The 23,643-nt window shown below is 44.4% G+C and overlaps 5 protein-coding genes and 1 long non-coding RNA gene across 8 annotated transcripts; 3 read left to right on the top strand and 3 right to left on the bottom strand.

Moving 5' to 3' along the window:
• Positions 1 to 185: 185 nt before the first annotated feature.
• On the bottom strand, positions 186 to 721 carry LOC135674751 (uncharacterized). The gene is made up of 2 exons (XR_010513690.1): positions 595 to 721; positions 186 to 464 (listed from the first exon to the last, which is right to left on the bottom strand). It is a non-coding gene; the product is annotated as an uncharacterized LOC135674751 (long non-coding RNA).
• Positions 690 to 3,120, top strand: LOC135674749 (phosphatidylinositol 4-kinase gamma 8-like). The gene is made up of 2 exons (XM_065184884.1): positions 690 to 1,095; positions 1,223 to 3,120. The coding sequence occupies exon 2, from the start codon at positions 1,315 to 1,317 to the stop codon at positions 2,929 to 2,931; it is 1,617 nt and encodes a 538-aa protein (XP_065040956.1). The 5' UTR covers positions 690 to 1,095; positions 1,223 to 1,314; the 3' UTR covers positions 2,932 to 3,120.
• Positions 3,091 to 7,105, bottom strand: LOC103986245 (transcription factor MYBC1). 2 transcript variants are annotated; one of them, XM_065184887.1, is made up of 2 exons: positions 5,956 to 7,105; positions 3,091 to 4,539 (listed from the first exon to the last, which is right to left on the bottom strand). In XM_065184887.1, exon 1 carries the CDS (start codon positions 6,887 to 6,889, stop codon positions 5,957 to 5,959), a length of 933 nt encoding a protein of 310 aa, XP_065040959.1. In that variant the 5' UTR covers positions 6,890 to 7,105; the 3' UTR covers positions 3,091 to 4,539; position 5,956. The 2 variants fall into 2 exon arrangements, with proteins under 2 accessions (XP_065040959.1, XP_009402462.2); XM_009404187.3 differs by lacking the exon at positions 3,091 to 4,539 and adding an exon at positions 5,180 to 5,843.
• LOC135674750 (pentatricopeptide repeat-containing protein At4g14170-like) lies at positions 3,261 to 4,758 on the top strand. Its single transcript, XM_065184885.1, has one exon. The coding sequence runs from the start codon at positions 3,261 to 3,263 to the stop codon at positions 4,635 to 4,637; it is 1,377 nt and encodes a 458-aa protein (XP_065040957.1). The 3' UTR covers positions 4,638 to 4,758.
• Positions 7,106 to 12,617: 5,512 nt separating the features above from the next.
• On the top strand, positions 12,618 to 13,989 carry LOC135674752 (glutathione transferase GST 23-like). The gene is made up of 2 exons (XM_065184888.1): positions 12,618 to 13,316; positions 13,402 to 13,989. Exons 1-2 carry the CDS (start codon positions 12,996 to 12,998, stop codon positions 13,816 to 13,818), a joined length of 738 nt encoding a protein of 245 aa, XP_065040960.1. The 5' UTR covers positions 12,618 to 12,995; the 3' UTR covers positions 13,819 to 13,989.
• Positions 13,990 to 15,563: 1,574 nt separating this feature from the next.
• On the bottom strand, positions 15,564 to 19,602 carry LOC103986242 (probable mediator of RNA polymerase II transcription subunit 26b). Of its 2 annotated transcripts, XM_065184889.1 has the most exons (10): positions 18,406 to 19,602; positions 18,124 to 18,192; positions 17,952 to 18,034; positions 17,520 to 17,572; positions 17,318 to 17,436; positions 17,185 to 17,212; positions 16,633 to 17,087; positions 16,458 to 16,548; positions 16,295 to 16,357; positions 15,564 to 15,876 (listed from the first exon to the last, which is right to left on the bottom strand). In XM_065184889.1, exons 1-10 carry the CDS (start codon positions 18,829 to 18,831, stop codon positions 15,764 to 15,766), a joined length of 1,500 nt encoding a protein of 499 aa, XP_065040961.1. In that variant the 5' UTR covers positions 18,832 to 19,602; the 3' UTR covers positions 15,564 to 15,763. The 2 variants fall into 2 exon arrangements, with proteins under 2 accessions (XP_065040961.1, XP_009402460.2); XM_009404185.3 differs by lacking the exon at positions 15,564 to 15,876 and having other exon boundaries at positions 15,910 to 16,357; positions 18,406 to 19,599.
• Between the last annotated feature and the right edge of the window lie 4,041 nt (positions 19,603 to 23,643).

The raw sequence follows: 23,643 nt of genomic DNA on the forward strand, positions 1-23,643 counted from the left end.
TTGGAATCATATTGTGTTGAATCCAATTGTAAATGCGACTTATAATATACGAGAAATGAAATCATATCAATTCGCACGATATCGAAATGTCAATCAATGTGAAACTATATTATATATTATCAAAGACATCAAAGTATCGACTATTATAATGATAAAGTGTTTAACCACGTAGCATTAAGGTAGCATTGAGACGTAAACCATTTCCATATGAGATATTAATCTCGACTAGATCCAAATCCTCAATTCGTATAGTAACCCAAAATATTGGACCTAACATGAATCCAATTTATGATTTTTTCGTTGGATGGATAGGTCTAGTCGAGCTCAATTATAACTCAGATTTGAATTCTCTCTCTCTCTCTCTTTCTCTCTTACTGCCTCGACGACGATGCACAGTTGAAATAAAGAACGGTTGGTTATCCATTCTTTACGTTCCGGAAATGAAGCGGCAATCTTCTGCTTCCCTGTCCGAAAATAACAGCAATCAGCAGATAGCCATTGACTGGTGAAAACTCTAAAGAAGGTGAGGAGCAGGAAGAAGATAACGAGGAAAACTGTGCAAGAAGAGTCGCATGAACGCTACAGGTATCTCACTCTTCCATTAATAGCCGCTGGACGCCTTATCTCGGCAACCCGGGCCGCAGGAGACGGTGGGCTTCCTCCTCTCTCTCTCTCTCTCTTCCTGTCCCTTCTCTGGTGGGAGATTAAATGGAAGGAGCTGAGAGCAAAAAGAAGCCTTAGAAAGTAGGAGGAGGAGAGTGTGAGAGAGAGAGAGAGAGAGAGGAGAGGAGGACAAGGGTGCGGGTGGGGTGATCGATCGGATCGAGCCATCGAGGGCCCTGCAGCAACAGTAAGAGGAGAAGAAGAAGGAGGTGGGGGAGTGAGGGTACATCGCCAACCGTGTCTACATCCCTCTGCTCCCTTTCGTTGTCTCGCTCGCTTCCTTCCTTTGGGAGACACCGATTCATCTCAGCTTTTGTCTTTCTGTTCTCGTCGTCTTCTTTTTGTATCAGCGGCACAGCCATACACTAACTTTGTTCTCTTAGGCGGCTTCCTCTTCATACCCTTCCACAGGAAGAACCAACGTTGTCGAAGGTTCTCTCTCTCTCTCTCTCTCTCTCTCTTCTTGTATGCATGCATGCATCAAACGTATCCATCTCATGCCATGCTTACTCTTCTTCTTCTTCTTCTTCTTCTTCTTCTTCTTCTTCGTTCGATGCAGGTGAGAATTGTGATCATGCCTGGCCCATACAGCCGCCAAAGATAGCACAGCCACGGAGTTTGAGCGACCAAAGCCATGACGACAACACATGCATGCCTACCAACCCTTCGTTGAGACCATCTCTCATGGCTGTCGCTGTCGATCACTGCCATGGCTTCAAGCCCCCGATTTGGAGCCGCCGATGCCGTCTCCGCTCCTTCCCCCACCCCAACCCGCCCCTCCTCGACCCCGAGCCGGCTGCCCCTGGCCTTCCCCTTCGGCGCACCCCAAAGTTCTGCCGAAGCCTCTCCACCCCCTGCCTCTACTCCACCAGCGCCATCGGCCCCGACGAGCCCAGGCGCGACCACACCGCCCGCATTGAGATCGTCGCCGGACGGCAGTCGCGCACCATCCACGCCCTGGTCGCCGAAGCGGCCATCGCGTTGGCCTTCGGCGCCACGCCGGTCCCCGTCTCCGAAGGGCTCAGCGCGGCGCACTACCTGTTCAATCGCTTCGGGCAGAGCTTCGCGGTCGTCAAGCCTGTCGACGAGGAAGCGCCGGCCCTGAGCGCCGTCGGCCGCCCCAGCTGGAAGCACTCGACGCACGCTAGTGAGACGGGAGTCCGCGAAGTCGCCGCTCACCTCCTCGATCACGACGGGTTCGCTGGCGTCCCGCCCACAGCCCTCATCGTGATATCCCGGCCAATCTCCGGTTCCTCCCAAGGCGATCCCACCGCACCGCTCGCCAACCAGACGCCGGAGAGGAAGATAGCATCGATTCAGCGATTCATGCCGCATGACTTCGACGCGGGCGAGCTCGGGCCGTCGAGGTTCTCCGTCTCGTCCGTGCATCGTATCGGCATCCTCGACGTGCGGCTTCTCAACGTCGATCGCCATGCCGGGAACATCCTCGTCAAGAAAGGGAGCGGTGGCGGCTGTTACGACGGCTGCACCGGTGACTCCATGGCCGAGCTCGTGCCGATCGATCACGGACTCTGCTTGCCCGAGCTGCTCGACGACCCCTACTTCGAGTGGCTCCACTGGCCGCAGGCATCGGTGCCCTTCTTTGAATCGGAGGCAGAGTACGTAGCATCACTAGACCCATTCGGCGACGCCGAGCTCCTCCGAGTAGAGCTGCCATCCCTGCGGGAATCATCCCTAAGAATCCTCGTCATATGCACCATCTTTCTCAAGAGAGCGGTCGTGGCCGGCCTTTGCTTGGCCGACATCGGGCACATGATGACTCGAGAATTCTCCGGCTTAGAGGAAGGCCCCAGTGAGTTCGAGGCCCTCTGCAAGAGAGTGGAGGACTGCATGAAGAACACCACGCTCTCCCCAGAAGACGACGGCAACGAGGAAGTGAGCAGCGGCGACGAGACCTCAGAAGTCCAGTTCGACATGGACGACGCCGACGGGAGCGGCGCCGAGGACGCGCTCGACGTCGCGCTACTGCTTGGGAAGGATCGGAAGAAGGACTATGCCAGTGAGAACGGCGACGGCAGCGACGAAGGTAGCGTGACGGAGCACAAGCTGGGGGGATTCGGCAAGAGCTTCAGCTTCTCGGTGGCATACTTCGACCATGACGGAAGCAGGAGCATATCTTTCGAAGGGTTGAACGAGGAGGAGTGGAGTCTGTTCCTGGAGAGGTTTGAGGATCTCTTGCCCGAAGCATTGGAGGCTAGGAAGAGCATGGGATTGAAACAAAGGCTGGGAACCTCGTGCAGGTTCTGAGAGGCATTTCTGCAAATGACTCATGTGCTACCATGAGGAGATTGGATGTAGGAGACCAAATAGGTTGGATCACTTTGAGCAGCCAAAATAGGTTCTTCGGATGTATAGAAATGGAAAGCAAAAGGCCTACTTGTACGTGATACGACACTCCTTTGAGGGTGTAATAGAAAGCTTCGCCATTTTGATTGATGCAGAGTTCGCCTCATTCCATGCGTTGTTGCACGACAATTGATGCAGAGTTCGCCTCATTCCATGCGTTGTTGCACGACAATTAAGGACGGGACTGGCCATGCTAAGTTGCATCGGTCCAGCCGCGCGTGGCAGAAGCCATGCGCATCAGCATGACCGACGCCGCCAACCTCCTCTCCTACTACTTTCACCTCCTCCATATCTCCCCCTCCCTTCGCCACTTTCGCCACCTCCATGCCCGCCTCCTCCGCACCGGCCTCTTCTCCAACGTCATCCTCTCCTCCAAGCTCCTCCTCTCCTACTCCCGTCGTCGCCGCCTCCTCCCCTGCGCCCTCTCCGTCTTCCTCCACATGCCCCGCCGCAATTCCCACTCCTGGAACACCCTCATCGCCGAGCTCTCCCGCTCCGGCCGCCCCCTCGAAGCCATCGGCTTCTTCCACAGGATGCGCTCCTCCGGCGTGCCCGTCGACGAGTTCACCTTCCCGCCCGTCCTCCGCTCCTGCGCCGGCTCGAGCGACGCCGCCGCCGGAATGTCCGTCCACGGCGTGTCCGTCAAGTCGGGAGCAGAGAGCAGCATCTTCGTCGCCTCGGCGTTGGTCTTCTTCTACATGGCACTGTCGCGGACATCCGACGCACGACAGCTGTTCGATGGAATGCCGGAGAAGGACGCGGTGTTGTGGACGTCGATGCTGTCGGGGTATGCCCAGAACGGGGATTCGGCGTCAGCCTTGGCGTTCTTCAGGAAGATGGTGGACGGTGGGCTGCAACTTGACCATGTGGTGTTGGTGAGCTTGCTGTTGGCCTGCGGGCAGTCGGGATCGATCAGGCACGGGAAGAGTGCGCACGCCTGTTGCGTTCGTCGGGGCTTAGGGTCGCCGTTGGCATTATGCAATGCTCTCGTGGACATGTACGTGAAGTCCGGAGATTTTGGCGCCGCCGAGAGGGTCTTCCATGGCATGCCCGCCCGGGATGTGATCTCATGGACCGCTCTGATACTCGGCCACGGACTGAACGGCCATGCAGATGTTGCCCTGAAGCTGTTCGACGAAATGTGCACGCAAGGGATACAGCCAAATTCGGTAACTTTTCTTGGGGTGCTGTCGGCGTGCGGGCATGGAGGGCTTGTGGAGAAGGCATGGGGTTTCTTTGGTTCGATGAGACAGTGTGGCATAGAGCCGGAGCTGAAGCATTTCGCCTGTGTGGCCGACGCGTTGGCGAAGGCCGGCCGGTTGGTGGAGGCGGAGAGGTTCGTGGCGGAGATGCCGATGGAGCCGGATGAGGCCATACTGGGAGCTCTGTTAGCGGGCTGCAGAGTGCACGGCGACACGGAGGTAGGAGACAGAGTGTCGAAGAGACTGATGAGGATGCGCCCGGCGAAGAGTGGTTACTACATGAGCGTAGCAAACATGTATGCAGATGCTGGCAGATACAGCGATGCAGAGAGAGTGAGGGAATTCATGAAGGAAAGGAGTGTGAACAAGCAGATTGGATATAGCTCAGTCGAATCGGAAAGTTAGAAGGGGCTGTAAAGTTGTGTCAAAAGAAAAAAGAAAGAGATGCTGTGACATATTTATGGTACTACAGTGGCCATTAATTCTCGATTAAATGAATTAAACAGTGTCTTACTGTTCATAAGTACACACTAATAAAGCCTTTTATGCATCTACACAGTAGTTACATGATAAAAGATTAAGAACTAGAAACAAAGGATGCATAACAGCACTGAGACTGTTTCAGTAAATTGTAGTGCTTCCAAATAGTATATACAGTCAATTCTATGAATGTTTTTGTAAGATCTAAGATGTTTGACTGACAACAACATGGCAATTTACAAGTATATAACATGGAAATAATATTCTTTCTATAGAGCAGCAAATTGTGGTGCCTCTATATAGGTATCAGCAAAATCTCTTCTAGGATGGAATTGAAGCCACCACAGCTATCAGACATGTATCTCAAAATATATAAAAATGGAGCATCAATATAATTGCAACATAAAACCAAACCAACTCTTTCAAAATCACATACAAGAGAGTCAAAGGGCATAATTCTAAGAAAATAATAGAAGATTAGCTGGTGATCTTTAGAATTTCCACATTATACAAGTGCAGTTTTCATAAAACATCAATATATGCTCAAGATTCAGATGACAACCAGATGGTGTCATGGAATATGCCATTGACATAGAACACGATTTTTAGGTAATGAAATATACAATAATAACCGACCGAAAGAGAACGCATTCATCGACTTGTCGCTAAATTACTAAAATTCACCTACATACAAATGCTAGAGAGGGAAAAATAAAAATGTTGGACAGAAACATCTATAGTCTCTTATGCAATGAATTCCCTTGAAAGAAACAGAGGCTTTTCACTCAGACGGAGGAGACACATGCAATTGGGGTATCCATGAACTAATAATCTCCCAACTCATTCCTTGCATCCAATGATACTCAAAAGGCACAAACAAAGCTTCTATGATCTGTTCATCATCTGCAATACACCATGGCTTAATTCCAAATCTTGCAAATGAATAAGCACTAAACCCAGGCATCCAGGGAGAGTTGAATCCAGAGTTGCAGAAACTAATATCCACTGATCGCTAAAGCGAGATCAATAGATTTCAGAAGCCTGAGGACTTAGTTTCCTTTGATTCAAGTGTCCTAATGACCACATTATTGTTCTCCTTTCTTTCTCAGCTCCTAAGCATAATTCTCAGACCTAGCATGGGGCAATGGTAATTATTGATCGAGCATCAATTATTTGCGACGAAGACCTACTACAGATGGTAATTAGAGTAGACATGAGACCGAGAGAAAGAGCGGAATCAGACCTCATCGGTCGGGAAAAAGCGTCAGCACCTTCCTCTCACTGCCGTCTTCTCTTCTGGCAGGCTCCAAATCGTCCACGGATAGAGCGGCCGGTGGCGGTGTCAACTGCAGAAACCCCGTCCCCGGGGCCGGTCCTACCATCTGATGCATCGCTGGTTGCGGCATTCCCCGATTCAGGAATCCGTGGTCAAACCCACCCGTTGACGATCCGAAATGCCCCAGATGCCTCTGGTGGTAGTACTGCTGCTGATGCTGCTGTTGCTGCATGGCCGCCGTGATCTGCTGCTGGTGCTGCAGCGCTGCCGTCGGCACGTACGGCAGGAACGGCTCGGGACCCGCGGCCGGCCCGCGGCTGAGGAACTGGTGTGGCACGGGGGCGCTGGCGAAGAGCTGGTCGGTGGCGGCGTCGGCGGCGGAAATCGGGCCGCCGCCAGAGGTGCTGAGGCCCTGCATGCGCTTGAGGTAGAGGCGGTACTTCTGGAGGTGGCTGGCCACGTTCTCGCGGGTGAGCCCGTCCACGCTCATCAGCTGCATTATGGTCTTGGGGACGGCGTTCTTGATACCAAGGTGGGCCACGGCGTCCACGAACCGTTTGTGAAGCTGCGGCGTCCAGACGAGGCGCGGCCGCTTGAGGGTCCGCGCCGGCTCGTCGCCCCCGCCGCTTCCGGCGGCGGCCGAGGCGGAGGACTCGAAATCGGAGGAGAGAGGCGGGGCCGGGTGGGAGCAAGCGGCGGGCTGGGGCGGGGCCGGCGGCTGGGGAAAGAGGGCGGGGTTGAGATTGCCATTGGCGGCGCCGGCGGCGGTGATGTCGAAGGCGAGGGCGAGCTCTGGGGTGATGAGGGTCTGGGAGAGTGGCATGAGCTCCTCGGGCGACGGCAGCTGCTCCTCCCAGCGAGCGAACCAGTTGTTCTCTTCCTCCTCCTCCTCCTCCCTCATCGCTACTAACCAGATGTGGTTGCAGTGGAAATGTTATCCTGATCGATCCACTCCTCTGCTGTTGTAAAGCGGGCCGATCGATCGACTAATCGAATCTGGCGAGACGAAAGAGAAAGGATGAGTAGAGGAGAGAAAGGGATCAGAGGAAAGGAGACGACCGCGAGCGAGATGGAGTGGTGGTGGGTTCGAGGTGGATATCTCGAGTTATATGGGGTGCTCTCCTTTGATGTGGGGTTATCATGTACCATGTATGTTTATCAGGTATGTATCATGTACTCCATTCCTCTCTCTCTCTCTCTCTCTCTCTGTTGTCTACATGTGGTTCCTTACGCGTCATCACATACTTCCTTTCGCATTAAGTATGTATGATGATGTCAAACAGCATACAAAGTGGCATTTATTCTTGGTAGTAGGAGGGCCTGATTCAAGTATTACTTCAAATCTACGAATCAAGGTTCGTCGACCCTTGATACAACCGTGGCAGTAACTCGTTGTAAGAATGGGGCCAGCGGATCTCCTGAGGTGGGGTCACGTCATACTGTGGCCGTGATCTCGTGACGTAATTACGGGTTCGGGACCGGAGACGTCTTCTTCCCCGGTGGTCGTTGTTGTCCTCGTGTGCTTGTCCGTGGAATCACATGGAGTTGGGGTGATAAGAACGAGCAATGGACGGCTGATATTGTCTCCCTTCTTTATTTATATATATATATTTATACATATATGTATATATATATATATATATAGACACACACATATATATATATATATATATATATATATATATATATATATATATATATATATATATATATATGGAGGAATTTTCTAGAAAGGACCTCTCTTTTTTAATCTTAGAAGCATCTTCCATTTTCAAAATTTCCTTTTTTTCCTATGGATGTGTCCGATTATAATATTTTTATAATAGTATACTATTTTTAGCAATACCTAAAAAATATTATAATATTTTTTAGTATTATTAAAAATAGTATAACAATGTAAAGAATATTATAACTTGATCGGTTCAAACTGAAAAAGGGAGTAAAAAGAATATTTCATATATTAGGTAAAAAAAATAGGACTTTGTTTGAGAATTCCGAAAATGGGGATACTTCCAAGGAAAAACTAAAAAAGAGGATTTTTTTTTGAGAAATCATTAAATTTCTTTTTATTTATTTAAAAAATATTTATTGAGAAAACAAAGTAATTGATTTCGTTGGAAATTATTTGATTGTTCATACAACTTACATTTCCTTGAAACCACATATGTTCATCAAAATATTGATCTGTTGGCACACTTTTTTTAATTAATATCCATCCAAAAATTCCAGATTGCTTCTAACTTGCATTATAATATGATAGTTTAACTTAAATTTACATAAAATAAATTATCTGAAATATCATTAACATTTTACGATAATAACGAGCTCTTAAATGATGCTAATATCAATCAAAATTTCAACCAATAGAGATTAAGCTATATATATATATATATTGATTGATTGAAGCTAAGAACTTTTTGAAGTGTATCCTGGTTATTATAGATCTTTTATTTCTGGTGTAAGGTCTGTGATATGTTCTGGACCAGTTCTTATGATCATGAAGTCTGCAGTGAGAGGGTGAAGAGAGAAAGTGAAGGAAAGAATTCACAGCAAGAATTCCACCTTTGGATTATTAGTATGGTGGAGTGAAGCTTACCCCTGCCATCCTCATTGATCTCAGAGCATCTTTTCTGCTTCTCAATTCAGATACATGCACTGTCTCGTGCCAATAGTTTAGGTATATCAAGTTGTTTTGACGATTATTTTGATATGCTCCATGTGTCATCAAGGAAATCTAGTTTGCATGCCTGAGTAATCTGATACAATGAATATTGCATGCCTATACTGACTTGGAAATAAAGAATCCATGTCTTGAAGTATGGAAGAGAAGTGGGGTGACTAAACAAAGACTGATCTATGCATTAACTTGCCTGCAGCCTGTAGCCAGCAGATGAAGAAAGAAGAGTCAACATCTGGTCTATGTAAGCTGACAGCTGCCTGGATCTGGATGAGAAAGGATGACACAGTTGCCATGCTGCCTCTAGTTAAAGATCACTGATTCAAAAGAAAGAGTGTTTTGTTTTGATAGCAAGCAAGATCACAAGGTAGATGTTATTTCAGATAGCCCACTGTTTCAGCTTAAATATGACACTAGAAAATAGTCTTGTCATGGTAATGCAAGACAAGATTTGATGAAACTAGGTTTGCTAGCCATTGTTCTTGGCCTGGTATCTTTTTCATGTGCATGCTCTAGTGTCACTATGAAATGATATCTTATTACAAGGCAGGCTGGATAACACACACTGGTTTGTCAGTAGTTCCAACTTGGTAATTGGCCAAACTTTAAGTGTTGTTCTCAGTACATTCATGGAGCCAAATGTTTAATCTTCATACAGAAAACTAAAATGCTTTGTGGTTTCCATTTGTGTTGAAGGAAAAATCTTGCAGATGTGGTCATCAAATCTTTAGCATTCACTCAAAAAGTTTCATCTTGATATTGGAAAATATTGCAACTCATCACTTGAATTTTACAAGACCTCAAGCTGCATCTTTGCCACTTTGAATCAATTGTTGTAAGCTCAAAATTCTCCTTCTGATGTGTCTGGAATTGTTTAGTTTTCATACTTCTTGAGCCAAGTCTTTTCTCATGGTAAATATTTCTTTCAAACATTCACCTATACAGCCACAATCTCATGAAGCAAACAGATTTGGGCCCTTTGAAGCAAAGAAAGCAAGATTCCTTACAGTCTGACATCCAACCAAGCACTTATGGAGTCTTAAGAGTTCAGACATGCAGTACCAGTCTGCTGTTTAGACTTTAATTCACATCAAACTTTGGTGAATTGTATCTGAATCTGACACTGATATGGCTGAAAGAAGAAAAAAATCTTTCAGCTACTTATTTTCAACATCAACTACTTCATTCTCTCCCACCCTTTCAATAATGCGACACTAATTTTCATCAATGTACACACTCATAAGTAGATGACAAGGTTATTGCCAAACTAGAAGCATCAAGTTCTTTGACTGCAATCTCAGGATGTGGTAATCTAACTCGGTCTTCGAGTCATCTTGTTCTTTGAAGTCACAGGCACTTCTCCCAGTCAAAGCTGCATTGATGTCTTATCTTTGGATTGCATCTCCATCTCTGTGTACTTGATCTGGCCTTCTGTCATTTTGACCCTCAAAAGGAGACGTCCTGTGCAGAGCGAGAGCTACAAAAGAGATCAATCAGTTCTTGGCCCTTGGACTGATGCAGCTGACAGAGAGGTGTAATTTTGCAGCATGCATACTGCAACTCCCCTGTCTAGCTTTGGCACAGAACAAGTGAAATGGACGAGTTCCGTGAAGAGCCAGTCCTACTACAAGTTTGCAAAAGCTGACTGACCGAAACCTTGCGAGGATCGAAAGAAGGATGCAATTGGTCTCACAGGTCAAGATGATCAAAGACAAAATCTTCTGTGATGGCAGGACGAAATCTTTATCCTTTTTGTTCTTTTGATCTTTGTGGGATGCATCCAAGTCTGATTGCGATGACCATTTTGGAATCATTAATTGTCGAGTGGTCCTCCAGCTGATCACAATCTTGCACTGGCCTACTGCTCCAACTCGAGTCTTCTTGCAAAACAATTTGCTTCATTTGCTGCCAAAAGATTACGCAAATAAAGACGTCGTCAATGCGAAAGATTTTTCGTCGAACGATTTCATGACTGAAAAAGATGCGATTTTTCATGTAAAAATTTGTCCTTTTTTTTTCTTTTCTTTGGCCAGATTTACCTCGATGAAATAAATAGTGACAAAGAGCTGATACAGACATCCTTTGTGTCACTGCCAACTGTGGGGTTGCTAATAGTGCAAACTCATAATAGACTTGAGATGCTTGTTTTGTTTGTACCAGACAGGACCAACAATTTCATGCCTTGTAATTTGGATGTTTGCCATGGTACTGAATGAAATGCATTAAATGAGAGGAAGAAGTAAAAGTCAATGTAAGAAACACTCAGAATAATTGTAGGATGAATCATCTTGTTTGTGAAAATGCCACACTGACCTTCGACAGTGAATCCCATCAATGCCGAAGAGTTCCATTTGCCTGTTCTTGAGCCCCGTGATCCCATGTGATTCCTACGCATCGTCTAGGTCGAGGTGCTTGTGCCATGGCTGTCTTCTCTGCTCATTTAGTCAACATGTAGAGCTCTTGGCTGCTGCGTTGGTTGACCATTTATCGCGCTCCCTCACATTGCGTGTACTGCATGTGTGAATATTAATCCCACCTTAGACCCTTAGACCGCAGGGAATCATGCACCTCATTCGCACCCAGCATGATAAATATGCTGACCTCAAGGAGAGCTAGGTTGTGCGCAGCAGCGTGCAGGACTCCCATGGACCGCAACAGTGACCATAGCTTGGTCCACTCAAGACGGTAGCTCTCAGGTGCTCGAGCAGTGGCACAAACCACTTTGATGCCTCTGAGAACCAAAAGGCCGGGCAGTGTCAGCTCCTTTTGTGTTGCAAATGTCCTGACGAAGAGTACAGAGAGAGAGAGAGAGAGAGAGAGAGAGAGAGAGAGAAGACAGCAGCAGTGCCAGTTAAGGAACGGGCTCCAGAGAAAAGCGTGTCGCCCTCCTCTCCCTCCTTACCATGGAACAGTGACACTGAGCGGTGAGCAGCCTATCAGTGTTTGAAAGGAAAGATTCCTGTCCAAAGAAGAGAAGTATCTTGTTTTGCACATCTCGGACAGCCTTCCACACCGAATGCGTGTGTTATCTGGTGTTGTGAGAGAGTAGATTAACCAAGGGCATGCTGCACCGCCATGGACGGGACTGGCAATCCTTGTTTTGCGTGGAGTTGGCGTGCTTGAGGGATTAAAGGGCGATCTTTGGCTTCGGACAGGGGAGTCGGTGGCCTCTTGTCCTCCGCACTGCGTCACCTCTGCAAGCCCTGTTTCAAGTGGAGTCAGCGTCCTATTGCGGGTGAAAGCAATCGGAAGAGGGTGAGGACAAGGCACCATGAGATGTCATGAGGGCGAGCCAGTGTTTGATGGAATGTCTTAATTGCTGGCCATTATTATGCTTGCATGCGTTTGCCAATAGAGGAGAGATAATGCCCCCTGTACGCTTCGGAGGAATGTGCCTTCCATGTGTTCGATCTAACTCCTCCTTGTATCTGCTCATTAATTTCCTAGATTGCCTTGGATTCTCTTCCATCTGGTACCTCAGAACACTGCTTCCCAAGACTGGCCCAGATGTATTACTCTTGCATCGTAAGAACAGACATGAAGACAATTGCTAGAATACAATCTATAATTTTGGATTACATTTTAATCGGGCACCCTTAGATGATTAGTTGCTATCGGTCCTGCAAGGCTTTTGACTCATCATTTCTGAAACCTGTGTGGATGAAACAACACTCGTACAGTGACAAGAATACCTGTGGATTGAACATTTTTGCAATGGTTGATTGTTTCTGATTGTGACAATATTGTGAGCTTTGCTATGAGCAGCTCAAGCCCACTCCTACAGTGAAAGCTTCCAAGATGCGTAGCCTTGCGGTGGTGGGTGGTAACACCTTCTTGGCTTCATGTGGCCACGTACAGACATGCGTACCATGCAGCAGCAGGTCGAGATAGCGTCGGGGCTCCGCCTCTAATAATGCTGTGCTCCACCACCTGACTCTAATCACATGCATCGCTTATCTCCGTCCTCCTCCCGCTGCCCACCGCCGCTTTGAGCTCCTCGCTCCCTCCATGCATGATGCATCCATCTCAACCTCCCCAAATCTCTCTCGGAAGCACTCATGGGTTATAACCTGATCTCTTCCGAGTTTAATCATGGCTTCCCCTGTGCAGGAAGAAGCACCGCCACCACATCCTAATCCCTCGAAGATTAGCTGGTTTGGTTTGGGTCACCTGCCGAGGGTCCTACACACCCGTATCCCCCATGCCATCCTCCGAGTTCTATAAAGGAGGGGCTGCTTCTGGCTCTCGAGCCACACCAGAGAAGACAGTCCTTCCTCCTTCCATTTCTCTTTTTCCCTTTCCCTTGACAGGTTAGCGATCATCGCCGTTCATGGATCAACCACCCTCCTCTGTGAAGCTCCTGGGCTCGTGGGCGGACTCCCACACCCACCGCGTCCAGCTCGCCCTCAAGCTCAAGGGCTTGGAGTTCGAGTACCAGGAGGAGGACTTCATCAACCCCAGCCCCGCCCTCCTCCTCCACAACCCAGTCTACAAGAAGGTCCCCGCCCTCCTCCACGGTGGCCGCTCCATCGTCGAGTCCGTCGTCATCCTCCAGTACATCGACGAGACCTGGACCGACAACCCCATCATGCCCGCCGACCCCTTCGAGCGCGCCGTCACCCGCTTCTGGTGCCACTTCACCGACGATAAGGTGACCTCATGTATCTATCTATACGTCTCCCTTCTCATCGAGTTCGGCTCGATCTATCCTTACCTTTGCGTCGTCGGGAGTGCAGCTTGCCCCAGCGGTGGGCTTGGTGTTTTCGTCGTCGGGCGAAGGCCAGAAGGCGGCCGTCGACCAAGTCCACGAGAACCTGAAGCTGCTGGAGCGCGAGCTAAAAGACGGAGCTTTCAAAGGGAGGAGGTTCTTCGGCGGCGACAAGATCGGCTTGCTCGACATCGTCCTCGGGTGCGGCTCCTACTGGCTGGCCGTCTTCGAGGAAGTCATGGAGGTGAAGCTCATCGACCCTGAATCCTTCCCCGTCTTCCATGCATGGCTGCGAGACTTCGAGGAGCAACAGGAGGTGAAGGAGACGATCCCGGCCATCGACAGGCTGCTCGAGTACGCCAGAGGCATTCGGCAAATGATGCTGAGCCTCAGCAACAGCAGCAGCAGCAGTAGCATCAACAATGCCGCTGCTAGCAGTGGCTGAAGACTTTGGCCTTTCTCTAGGGTTAAGGTGTATGCAGTGAGGTGGTTCAGTAGGTCTCAGAGTGCTTCCACTGCTCGTTGCACTGTAATCATCGTTTCTCGTGTTGAGTCATGTGATCAGATGTTCTAAATCTGCATGGTAGTAATGAAGAGGTCAAGTTTTCTGATGTCATTCATGGTTGCAGAATCTTGTGCTCGACAACATGGGCATGTGGAAGTGCTGCTATTTCCCACTTCTCTGTGAGCTAATGATACAGTTCATCGGATGTCTTATCTTCCTATGCGATCTTATCTTAGTTTCCTCGATCTCAATACACATCCACTTTAGTAGTTTCTTGCTAAAGCTTACATATTACAGACAGGACTCAGGATTCTCCTCTGATCTATTGACATTTTCCATGCAGTAAGTACTCATGGCATGGGAAAAGCTGAAACAGTGTTTATGGCGGAAGAGGAAGTGACTGGCGAAGAGATCTGATTGGGTGATAGCACCAGTGTGCACGCATGGGATCAGTGGTCCATGGCCTACTCTTCTTTGACTATGGATCAGTATCAGGGATATCAAAAGGGAAGCAGAAAACTAGTGAGACCTCCACATGTTCTTCCCCACCTGCAAGTTGGAACTTTGGTTCATGGTGAAGCAAGCACAAGGTGATAATAGCATCCATTGTTGAGTCCCTGTTAGAATACCAGTCTTCACCTGACGTGTTGTTACCGGGCATGGGGTTGATGACAGCAGTAACAGGGCAGAATATTGTGATGCCTTGTGAACTGGTAGGAAGAAGAAGAAAATGCCTCTGTCCTATTAAAAGAAACAGAAACAGAGAGAGAGAGAGAGAGATGGTCTTATTTTCGTCAGACGATTCGAGCTCGACATCATATCGGGAGCTTCCTGCACCGCGGACTACCTGAGATCAGGAACTTAATGACGACGGCTACCAACATCAGGCGTTAACACTGTTACACGTACATCACAAGGCAGCCAAACTTAGCCACAAATCTGAATCTACTTCCTCAGGACAACACAGGTAGCCGAGAATTCTATGGCAGTGCTAACACAGGTGGCGACGGAATAGATGGGCGGTAGTGGCAATACAAAGTGGAGCGGCAAGCTTTTGACAAGCACATGAACTTCGGGTGGCTTTGAAAGATGCATATGAGCTAACGACCGTGACAAGGTCATGGCGGACCAGCCATGTAAAGCGACCTCTTTTGCAGCCAAGTCTTCTCTGAAAGAAATATAGGACAGGTCACTGTTGCTTGCACAATGAGGGAATGGAGTGGGAGGGAAGGGCACAGTTTCGAGTGGAGTGGTCAAAGAAAGGGGCTGCAGATAGCAAAGCGAAGGTGAGAGTTGCAAGGAGACACAGCAGGGAGGTAGGTGGGGCCAAGGCCACAAATCCATGGTCATACTCCACATCTAAAGGTTCAAGTTCATTTCATATCTAAACTAGTAGGTGAAATGATAGATCTTCAACCAAACATCTCGGATGGAATGGTAAAAGTTGACTGTTTTGTCACAATTTCTGATAAGAACAGAGACAATGAGACGCAGAGCTGCTTGCAGTGTGTATTTTTGCATGCTAGATTGACTACAACATAGTTTACATTGACTTAAGTAGAGCTTTCATGACATGATTGTTCTTTTCAAGCATGCAATGATATATCTTTCAACCAAACATCTCAGATGGAATGGCAAAAGTTGACTGTTTTGTCACAAAAGTTCTGATAAGAAGAGAAAGACGATGAGAAGCAAAGCCACCTGCAGTGTGTATTTTTGCATGCTAGATTGATTACAACATAGTTTACATTGACTCTAGGTAGAGCTTTTATGGCATAATTGTTCTTCCCAAGCATGCAATGAGCAAAAACTATGGAACGAGATTGGCCAAAGCCAAAAGCAATCACAAAGTAATTATGTTTAGCTTCATAGTTGCATTGAGGGGTCAGTAACAAGAAACAATATGATATGTAACGATGTCTTCGTCGATCCCGGACTGATGCAGTAAGAGAAGACTAGATTGAACTCCAAAGCTTAGCATCTTGTTCCAAAGCAACCCTGAAAGATCGACATTTAACAAAACTGTCGATGTAATGCAAGAACCAATCAATGCATTCAGAAATAGATAGTTAGTCAGGTTCTGTATATTGTTTTTCAGCAATTTATCTAAGATGAACCAGAAATGTACAACTAGTTCTATTTAACAATCCACCATGGGACTCTTCTTGGACTCCTTATGGTGGCACGAGATCGAGATGTCTTAGGCATCTGCATGGAAAATTTCTGGGTTTAGTCTTTGAAATTGAGTTCAGATTGTACATTCAATTTTCCACGGCAAGTTGAAGATCTTCCACCGAAAGAAAAAGGAAGGTCCGGTGGTGCAATTTTGCAACCTGGTTGGATAATTAACAGAACTAGTGCCACCCATTTGCCCAATTTCTAAAGTGATTTTTGGATTTCAGAATAGGCTGCCTACTGTTGTGTGCCTGCTTCGGAATATCATGCAACTCCATAACTTGTATCGTCCGCTGCTTCTTGGCTGCATCATATAAAGCACAAGTCACCCATCAGAGCTGTGATTTCTTTCTTATATAAAATAAATTTATGTAATACATTGAAGCTTATAAATTAACACAAACCATTTTCTGCTTGTCGGTAACCTTCATGAAGCTTTCGCTTTGCGAATTCCAGCTTAGCCCTGACCGAGGCCTCCTCAAAGTACATCGGCTCCTACATGACATGGAAAAGGTTTAGAGATCTAAGCTCTTTTTAACCTATCACAATGCATGTTTTTGTACATTCGGCAAAGCTTACATTTTGTGGAATCATTGGTGGCTTCCTTCGAAGTGTCGCAGTATCTTGTCGTGGTCCAGGTTTCACCTTGCTGCATACATTCAGCTCAGAGGTATACTTTACTGGTCTGCCAGGCCCGGATTCAGCAATCACAGGCTTGCTTTGTTTGCTCATGATGCTTTGGGACTTTGCTTGCTCTATAGAGATATTGTGTGGCTTTGACTGCCTCGTTTCGAGTTCTTGTCTATTATTGTGTAGCTTCTCTTCTGATATAGCTAACTGTTGTGATTCTTGCCTCCTTATATTCTCTTCTGGCAAAATGGATCGCTGTGCTTCTTGCCTCCTCATCTCTACATTTTCCTCTTCTACAATATCTAATTGTTGGATAGGTTGTTGTATTCTTACCGTTTCACAATTGCCCGTAGGCCTCCGCCTATTCTGCCACTTCTTATCGAACTCCCAATTATTTCTGAAATCTGCAGCAAATTGGCAGCAGGAGGATGATATTAATAATCTGGTTATCTCCATAAGAAAGAAAAACCAGACAATAACCAGCGAAGCCCCACTACTCACTTCCATCATCATCCATTCCATCAAAGAACTTTGCGAACCGACAGCCAGTAGACACATGAAACCAAACAAGATCAGTGTCCCGACCACTGGCAACGAATAAAGGGAAATGCCGAAAATTTATCTTATCTTTTACCTCCGAGAGTCGGATGGAAGTTGTCTGAGCAGTAAATAGAGCTCCCTCATCTAATGGGGGAGAAGGAAGCCCTTCCTCATCATCGACGATAGAAGGATTTACAGAGTCCGGAGAGTTATCTGCAAACCATAAGTTTGTAATCATCTATAAGAGATCATATATGGCAGAGTGATGCCAGACACAAGACAAACATATAGTATACCAGCAATGGCACTGGTAGCACTGACCCATTCATCAACCAAAACCTTCCAACCACTGCAATCCAAATATAAACCAAAGCAATCATAAACAGTTACGATGAATTTATTAAATGATAATAACATTTTACGCATGCGAAAACAGAATGTCAAATCTCTGTGTTAGCCTAAGTTTGACATTGTTATGACCAAATGTCGTATAAACTACGGAAAGCGGTGGCATGAAGACAGATTAAAGTGCAAAAAAAAGGACATGCAAACATCTAATCACATCCAGTCCGAAGTGCAATCATGTACTTGATCTAAACCCTACGAGCAACAATGGCATCTTAAATTTGCACCAGTCCATGAGAACAAAGTCGGTGTGCTAAATTCTACCGAAGTTGTCGTTTGCTTTGCCACCATCCATAATTTGTAATATAGCAAAAGAAACTCACTCGATCAGAGCGCGAACTAGGTGGCGAATTTGCTGTGAGTTGTGTTTGCGCAGGCCATTCACAGCCCTTCCAATCTCGGTCACCTGAGATCCGAACGTAAACAACAACAAAAGAAAAGTCAACAATGTAAAGAAATAACTTTAGAGAGGAATGTTGTATCAGAATACAACACCTTCAGAACATCGACAGAAAGTTCCATCAGTTGCAGCCGCCTCAACAACTCGAACAGGACATTATCAGACTGCAAAGCAGTATCAGCAAGTCAAGACAGACAGCTCAATCAACTAAACAATCCAAATTGACTACATCAATATACATCTGCATGAGCTACAACTAGATATCCAAGTTGAACCAAAGAAATGTATGCAAAACAGAGAAGAATTCATGTTCTGAATGCATTGCTAAATCAAGGCAAAGGTGAGTATGTGAGAGGAAGAAGATGGCACGAACAGACCTCCTCATGGTGGTTGGCGAGGATCTCCTTTATACTCAGCACCTCTTCGACGATTTGGCCTTCCTCTTCGATCTCTTCGGTGAGCGCCTCCGCCTCGTCGTACGTGTAATTGCTCACCACCCTAGTAGACGAGTCGGGCCCGTCGTTGCTGCTATCCACCTTGTTCTCCTTCTCCCCGACCCTCCTCACGCTGCCACGCCCCTCCTCTACCTCTGCCCCTCGCGGGTCGACGCGGTCGCAGCCGAGGCACCGCGGCAGCAGCGCAGTGAAGAACTTCTCCACGAGCCCATCCCTTCTGCTCCTGAACTCCTCGGGGTAATCCGACGCCGCGACGACGATCGCGTGCTCCATCACTCCGAATATATCAGAGTCGGCGCTCCGGAAGAACTTCCTCCAGTAGTCAACCGAACCGGGCAAGCTCGCCATGGCGGCGGCCGTTGCTCCTGCGAAGAACGACCCCAGCAGTCCGAGGCCAAATCCGTCACGATCAGGCGGTTCACGGTCGGGAGACGACCCAAGATCAAATTTTTTTCGCCGATCGACGGCGTTTTCGATGGATTATCCCCAAAAATCAGATTTTTTTTCCGTGAAAATCCGAAATTTCTCAGAGCAGATGAGGCCGAGGGGGTCCTATTCCTAGTCGTAGGACGACAGCGTCACGACCATGAGGTTCGCGGTTGGTAGACGACTCAAGATCGATTTTTTTTCGCCGATCAACGGCGTTTTCGATGGATTATCCCCAAAAAACAGATCTTTTTCCACGAAACTCCAAAACTTCTCAGAACAGATGAGGCCGGGGGGCAGAATCGATCAACTTCGGTACTATTTCTAGTCGTAGGACGACATCGTCTTCAACCCCACGCGCTTATCCGGAACATCTCTACCCCTCGCGACAAAACTAGAACCGCCAAATCCAGTAAGACAACATGAAGCTAGCTCGATCACTCACCCACACTGTCAAGTTTTCCCCTCTCCTCTCTCAGCCAAACTCTCGCCGCACTCCTAAAAACCAAGTTTTTACCTCAGTTCTCGAAGTAAAACATTAAGAAGGAGAGATCTCTCTACAGCACTCGAGCGTCGAAAGCAAAAGTGGAGAGAAGAGGTGGAAGCATAAAATGCAGAGAGAGAAAATTTGGAGCGTGATGATCGCATCTACTCTTTCATCCACTTGGCGTGCGGGTGTGCCGACAATGTGGCGAGACAGTCTAACAAATGGCGGGTCAGAAGAGGTGTTGGGATTTGTCATGCTGTAGTCAAAGGATCATTTTGGGTGGAATAATCTATATTTTATATTATTATTATTAAAAAAATTAATCTTAATATCTAATTAGATAAATATTTTAAATATGTATTATATATCATTAAAACCTTAGGAGGTTAATATTTTATTTTATTTTATTTTATTTTATACCGATTAATTCTAACTTAAATGTCGAATGAATCTCGATAACTAATTTCAATTCTATAAAATCATCCACATAAAATTAAGGTTTAATTAGGTAAATATAATCAAATTAGGTTAATAATATTTGTCAACTCGAATTCTAACAAACATATATTTTGAATTACAAATATTCTATTATGCTTTTTTTTTCATAAAGTATTTATTTTCATTGTTTTAAATTGATTAGAGGATCGGTGGGATCTTGGCGAAGAATATCCGAGAATTAATTTTATACGAACTCTATGTTTTTATTTTATTAATATTAAAAAATTAAATTGAAAGATATATATTGGATAGATTTTTTTTATTCATATCAATAACTTTTTATCACGTTGATCTAAATCACGAAAATATTTCTAAAGGCTGTGAATGAGATTAAACATCATGTCGGATGAATTGGCCTTCCTTGTTGAGTTTTCGTGAAGAGATGGTGGCTTTAACATTATTTTTTTTCTTGTGGATGATCGACTGAGTGAACAAACGATAATGAAAAGAGTCGGAGAAGGTTCATACCATATAACCGAGTGAGGATGTAGCATGCTCGTCCTTCTCGGAGCGTCGAGTGATATTTTCTTTTCGATTCAAGAATTTCACCACTATAAATTAAATTTTATTTGAAAAATATGAAGTTTATCGAAAGAAGATGAATAAATGAATGAAGAAGAGTGAGAGATAAAATAAAGTATATTCTGTGTCTACTTTGGTTTGGTGGTGTTGGAATCTATTGCATTTCATGGCCAAATGTCATATTCTACTTTCGGTGCCTTTTATGGGGATGTGGCTCTTTTTATTTTTATTTTGACACTGCCTTCGACAACTTAAAGATTTAGGTTTCCAAGAAGTGTCATAATATTATTCTCGAATTTTATTTTTATTTTTTTCTCTTTTCACATTGTTTTTATTGTTGTTATTATTATTATTATAATATATAATATCGACAATAATTTTTTTTACTTTTTGATTAATTACCATATGTATAATTATTTTGATTAGTATCATATCATTCGGATTTAACTAATATTACTTTCATGCGATATCAAGATAACATACATATTGTAATTCTCTAAGGTTCAATAAAGTTCTCCGCATAAGAAAACATATTAGTCGAAAAGATAAGTAATAAGTTCAAGCAAAATTTTATTAAATAATTATCGTAACCACGTGATACTCTTGTGATGTGATATTCGTAGTCTATCGTCTTCCAATAATAAGGTTAGTCAAAGATATACAAAAGATACGATGGATGGGTTGATGAATAAATACTTAATTAATAAATTATCGATACTCCACCAAAAATTATCTATTTTTATTTTTTTTATAAAAATAATCATTCGACAAAAGGTCTAAGATTCGATTCGTATAGTTTTATCGTCTTCGTATAGTTTTATCGTCGAAATCGTGTGAGTACTTAACTGTGATTTTTCTTATGGAACATCACCCAATAAACTTACATGCATATTTTGATGAACGAGTGTCCCAAAACAGATCAAAATCTTCCTATCGCAATACATGTATGAAAATGGTACTGAAGAAACAGGTGGAGAGCAGTATCTATATTTTCTCTCTCTTAAGATGGGGATGAGATACATATATACTCACATTGGAAACATGGTGGTCCAAAACCTTGCATTCTTCTCTGACTCTCACACCACTTCACACCCTCGTTTAAGCCACGAAGCTTCCATTGATTTGACTTGTCTCCTTTTGAGACCTCATGCAACTTGCTCCTTGCAGCCAGTAGTATCACGTTTGATTCATCTTCTCCGGCTGGAAGCACAAAAAGGACTGAGAAAAATGGGACATGTCGTTATGTGCTGTGGAAGAGGGAGATTGACCTCATGCAGCTGCTCCTTGCAGCATGTATCACATTCGATTCATCTTCTCCAGATGGACGGAGCTAAAAAAGGACTGAGAATGGGACATGCCATTATGTGCTGTGGGAGAGGGAGATGGGCTCAGCTTTGGTGCTGCTGTCCGGCAGCCATTGCTGGGTTAGCAAGCTGTGGAGCTTTGGCCACGACAAATAAAGAAGAGGGAACAGAAGAGGATGACATCTCTGCAAACTACCGATAGGGATGCTGTGTCATCCTCTCACCTCACCTGAATATATGATTTTGTAATTCACAACGCACACAGACATAAACGTTTGATTAAATATTCTTTTGATTTTTGATTTTTGATTTTATTTTTTATTATGTTACTAGATAAAGTTTTTAAAATGACACACCGTCGGGCTATCGACGTATTAACTATATATGACCTTCTCTTACACACGAGAATATCAATTCAGCAATACGTGATCGACACTTCGACTTCCGGTAATAGATGAATATCGATATGAACGATTAGAATTTAAAGTGAATTTATACCTTCGACTCTTCTGATTATAATTTAATTCTCTATATCTCTCTATCATACTATAAAAAAACTATAGGTCAAAAGAGACATGATACAACATATCACATCATATCTTCCTACGTAACCCCTTGTCATAATATAAAATTATCATCTAAAGAACTTGATATTTATTGAGTCATCTAAATCTTTTAATGACTAAACGATCGAAAGAGTTATGTCGAGTATGTCCTTAACGTAGTTATATAATATTTAAATTTGTATATTTGACGCTTAACTCAATACTACATGTGATATTATTAAAAAAAAAAGAGTGACGATTGAAAATGAGTAATAAAAGCAAGACTTTAAATGGATTGATCTATTAATCTTATTGTTTTGATAAAGAGAAGGGATTATAATTAACTTCTCAAGAAAAAAAATTAAATTAATAATTTCAACAATATCCTTTATTTTCTTTTTAAAATATTTGTCTCTTTATATTTCTTTATCCATAGAATACATTTAGTAATGTATGTACGTAAAACAATTATAACTATAACATCTCAACTTAGATCTATATTGAAAATGGATCAGAATGTAGATAGACTTATAAGAGCTTGATAAATTTATTTCTCGAGTTTAAATATTTTTAGCTAATAGTTTAATCTCAACGAAGTTAATGTTATCCGTTCGATTGTGACAATTAGCATTAAAACTATGTGAATTTGTTCAAGAAGTGAGCTAAATATTTAGATTCACTTATTAATAATCTTTCTTTTAATATTACATTTATTAACTTAATTACTTTTATACCTTTCACATTTATAATATAATAAATTTCGCACCCATATTACATTGTGTAGGAGCCCATGGAAGCCCAACTCCTAATAAACTAAAATCAATATGCATCTTTCATTTTTGTCAAATTAATCCAACCCATCAACTCCCACATTTATATTTTGATGCTTCGAGCACTATATTTCTGTTGGGATGTATGACTTCAAATGCTATACTTAACGATCCGTATATTCGATCTTAAATAATAAAAACTTATGATTTTTTTTATTAGTATCATTGTCGTGTCATCGTTGTGATCGAGAAAAACGAACTCTATGATCCAAAAGGGATGATTAATTGTTATTCCCTTCAGAAATATTTTATAGGATATTATCTTCCTTTCTATTCGATACGATACAAGAAGCTATCTTTTGATCGGATTAAAAAATCATCCGATCCCAATCTTCATATAGATAATCACGAGATCCACCTTGATGTCTTGGCGGACACTTCATCACTCATGTGCATACAAACCCAAATCGTATTGGCTCAAAAATCATCGATTTCTATTATAATAATATTTATAAAGTATTAAGATTTCATATAAAATGGTTATAATATTTTTATTATTATTAAAAAAAGTTAATTTTAATTATAAAAAAAAATAATATATACAAATG

Source organism: Musa acuminata, chromosome BXJ1-5, assembly GCF_036884655.1.
Source record: "Musa acuminata AAA Group cultivar baxijiao chromosome BXJ1-5, Cavendish_Baxijiao_AAA, whole genome shotgun sequence".
Classification (NCBI taxonomy): Eukaryota; Viridiplantae; Streptophyta; class Magnoliopsida; order Zingiberales; family Musaceae; genus Musa; species Musa acuminata.

What these genes read in the sequence shown, in the direction of transcription:
- LOC135674750 (XM_065184885.1), top strand. Translation starts at nt 3,261, where the DNA reads ATGCGCATCAGCATGACCGACGCCGCCAACCTCCTCTCCTACTACTTT.
- LOC135674752 (XM_065184888.1), top strand. Translation starts at nt 12,996, where the DNA reads ATGGATCAACCACCCTCCTCTGTGAAGCTCCTGGGCTCGTGGGCGGAC. An exon ending in GCCACTTCACCGACGATAAG is followed by an intron (nt 13,317 to 13,401) that starts GTGACCTCATGT and finishes TCGGGAGTGCAG; the next exon opens with CTTGCCCCAGCGGTGGGCTT.
- LOC135674749 (XM_065184884.1), top strand. Translation starts at nt 1,315, where the DNA reads ATGCCTACCAACCCTTCGTTGAGACCATCTCTCATGGCTGTCGCTGTC.
- LOC103986242 (XM_065184889.1), bottom strand. Translation starts at nt 18,831, where the DNA reads ATGGCGAGCTTGCCCGGTTCGGTTGACTACTGGAGGAAGTTCTTCCGG. An exon ending in TTTCTGTCGATGTTCTGAAG is followed by an intron (nt 18,035 to 18,123) that starts GTGTTGTATTCT and finishes TTCGGATCTCAG; the next exon opens with GTGACCGAGATTGGAAGGGC. An exon ending in TGCTACCAGTGCCATTGCTG is followed by an intron (nt 17,437 to 17,519) that starts GTATACTATATG and finishes TATGGTTTGCAG; the next exon opens with ATAACTCTCCGGACTCTGTA.
- LOC103986245 (XM_065184887.1), bottom strand. Translation starts at nt 6,889, where the DNA reads ATGAGGGAGGAGGAGGAGGAGGAAGAGAACAACTGGTTCGCTCGCTGG.